At 42.0% G+C, this 1,402-nt stretch overlaps 1 protein-coding gene across 1 annotated transcript in view; it reads left to right on the top strand.

The window, feature by feature from the left end:
• The window catches only part of LOC107695654 (dnaJ homolog subfamily A member 3, mitochondrial-like), a 16,645-nt gene that overhangs the window by 8,360 nt on the left and 6,883 nt on the right, over positions 1 to 1,402 (top strand). Inside the window, exon 8 of the mRNA XM_016495661.1 lies at positions 791 to 855. Coding sequence (XP_016351147.1) covers positions 791 to 855 — 65 coding nt within the window. The remainder of the gene's footprint in view (positions 1 to 790; positions 856 to 1,402) is intronic.

The following is a 1,402-nucleotide window of genomic DNA, read 5'->3' as shown; positions in this document are numbered from 1 at the left end:
TTGCTTTCGCACAGGACGCGTTTGCAGTCTGCTCCTGATCCGTGGCTGTTTACCACAAACACAACATTTATCCATTATTTTGATTTTAAATCCAAACGTTTGTTTCTGAAAATGCTTTTTCAGCATTGTGATTCTCTTTTATCACAGTACAGTAATACAATCTTTCATAGACATATTCACGTTTAAACTCAATAAATATAACTTTGTTTAACTACCACCATGAGTGCCATCTATTATTGCCTTATTTATCTAAAAGTGCACTTTTCCTTGTTTTAAATCTAGCCAAAAAGCCATGTGTTGACTGTGAAACAGTAGACTTTAATTATATGCATTTATTTAATTAAATTTCCGTGTCAATCCATGTTAATTTTTACCGCGAATAATGCGCTGTCACTTTATTTCATCGCGTGCAGCACAGCAGAAATAGACTCCGTGCGGAAACGATTGCAGCATGACTGCTGCAGACGCACCGCTCCTGGAGCACACTGCCGGACCGCAATCGCGTGCTGTGTGAACGCTCTGATCCGTTAACATGGGCGCAGAAAAAATGCGCACCACAGACGGAGTGTGTGAACCTGGCGCTACGTTTGTATGCCTGTCCGGTCTGTTCTGTTCTCGTGCTCCATTTAGGCGCGCTGCATTCTGATTGGTTCGGATAGCATACTGCGGGAGGTTGGGGGCGCGGAAAATCGTGCTGTAAAGCGATTTAGAAATCGTGCAAGCTCAAATCTCGATTTTATGATGATTTCGATTAATCTCACAGCCCTCGTTTGTTTACTGTGATGTTCAGGAATCGAGGATGGGCAGACGGTCCGAATGCCTGTGGGGAAGAAAGAGATCTTCATTATGTTCAGAGTGAGTACATCACCACTGTTTTCAGGTTTCAAAAGCATGCATTGCAGCGATTACATTTAAAGGGTTAGTTCACCCAAAAATGAAAATTAGCCCATAAATTACTCACCCTCAAGTCATCCTAGGTGTATACGACTTTCTTCTTTCAGACGAATCCAGTTGGAGTTATATAAAAAATTGTCTTTGATCTTTCAAGCTGTTTAATGGCAGTCAGCGGGTGTTGCATTGCTTCGGTCCAAAAAAAGTGAAATAAAGCGCATCCATCCATAAAGAAAAGTGTCTCATACGGCTCCGGGGGTTGAACAAAGGCCTTCTGTAGCGAATCGATGTGTTTTTGTAAGAAAAATAACCACATTTAAAACGTAATAATCACTTTAATGTAGCTTGTGCCAACAGTTGTACACAGAAGCAGCTCCGGGCGGATGACGTATGAGGTCAGCTTTGCACATGTGCTGCGCAGAAGTGATGCACGCGAAAACGCAGCGGAGAGATCAAAACAAAACAACGGTCACGAATTAGAAGTACAAAACGAGGATTTGTAAAGAAGAAT

Source organism: Sinocyclocheilus anshuiensis, unplaced genomic scaffold (assembly GCF_001515605.1).
Source record: "Sinocyclocheilus anshuiensis isolate Anshui unplaced genomic scaffold, SAMN03320099.WGS_v1.1 scaffold1075, whole genome shotgun sequence".
Taxonomy (NCBI): Eukaryota; Metazoa; Chordata; class Actinopteri; order Cypriniformes; family Cyprinidae; genus Sinocyclocheilus; species Sinocyclocheilus anshuiensis.
The sequence above is the reverse complement of the archived record's forward strand: the minus strand, read 5'-3'. Positions and strand labels throughout refer to the sequence as shown.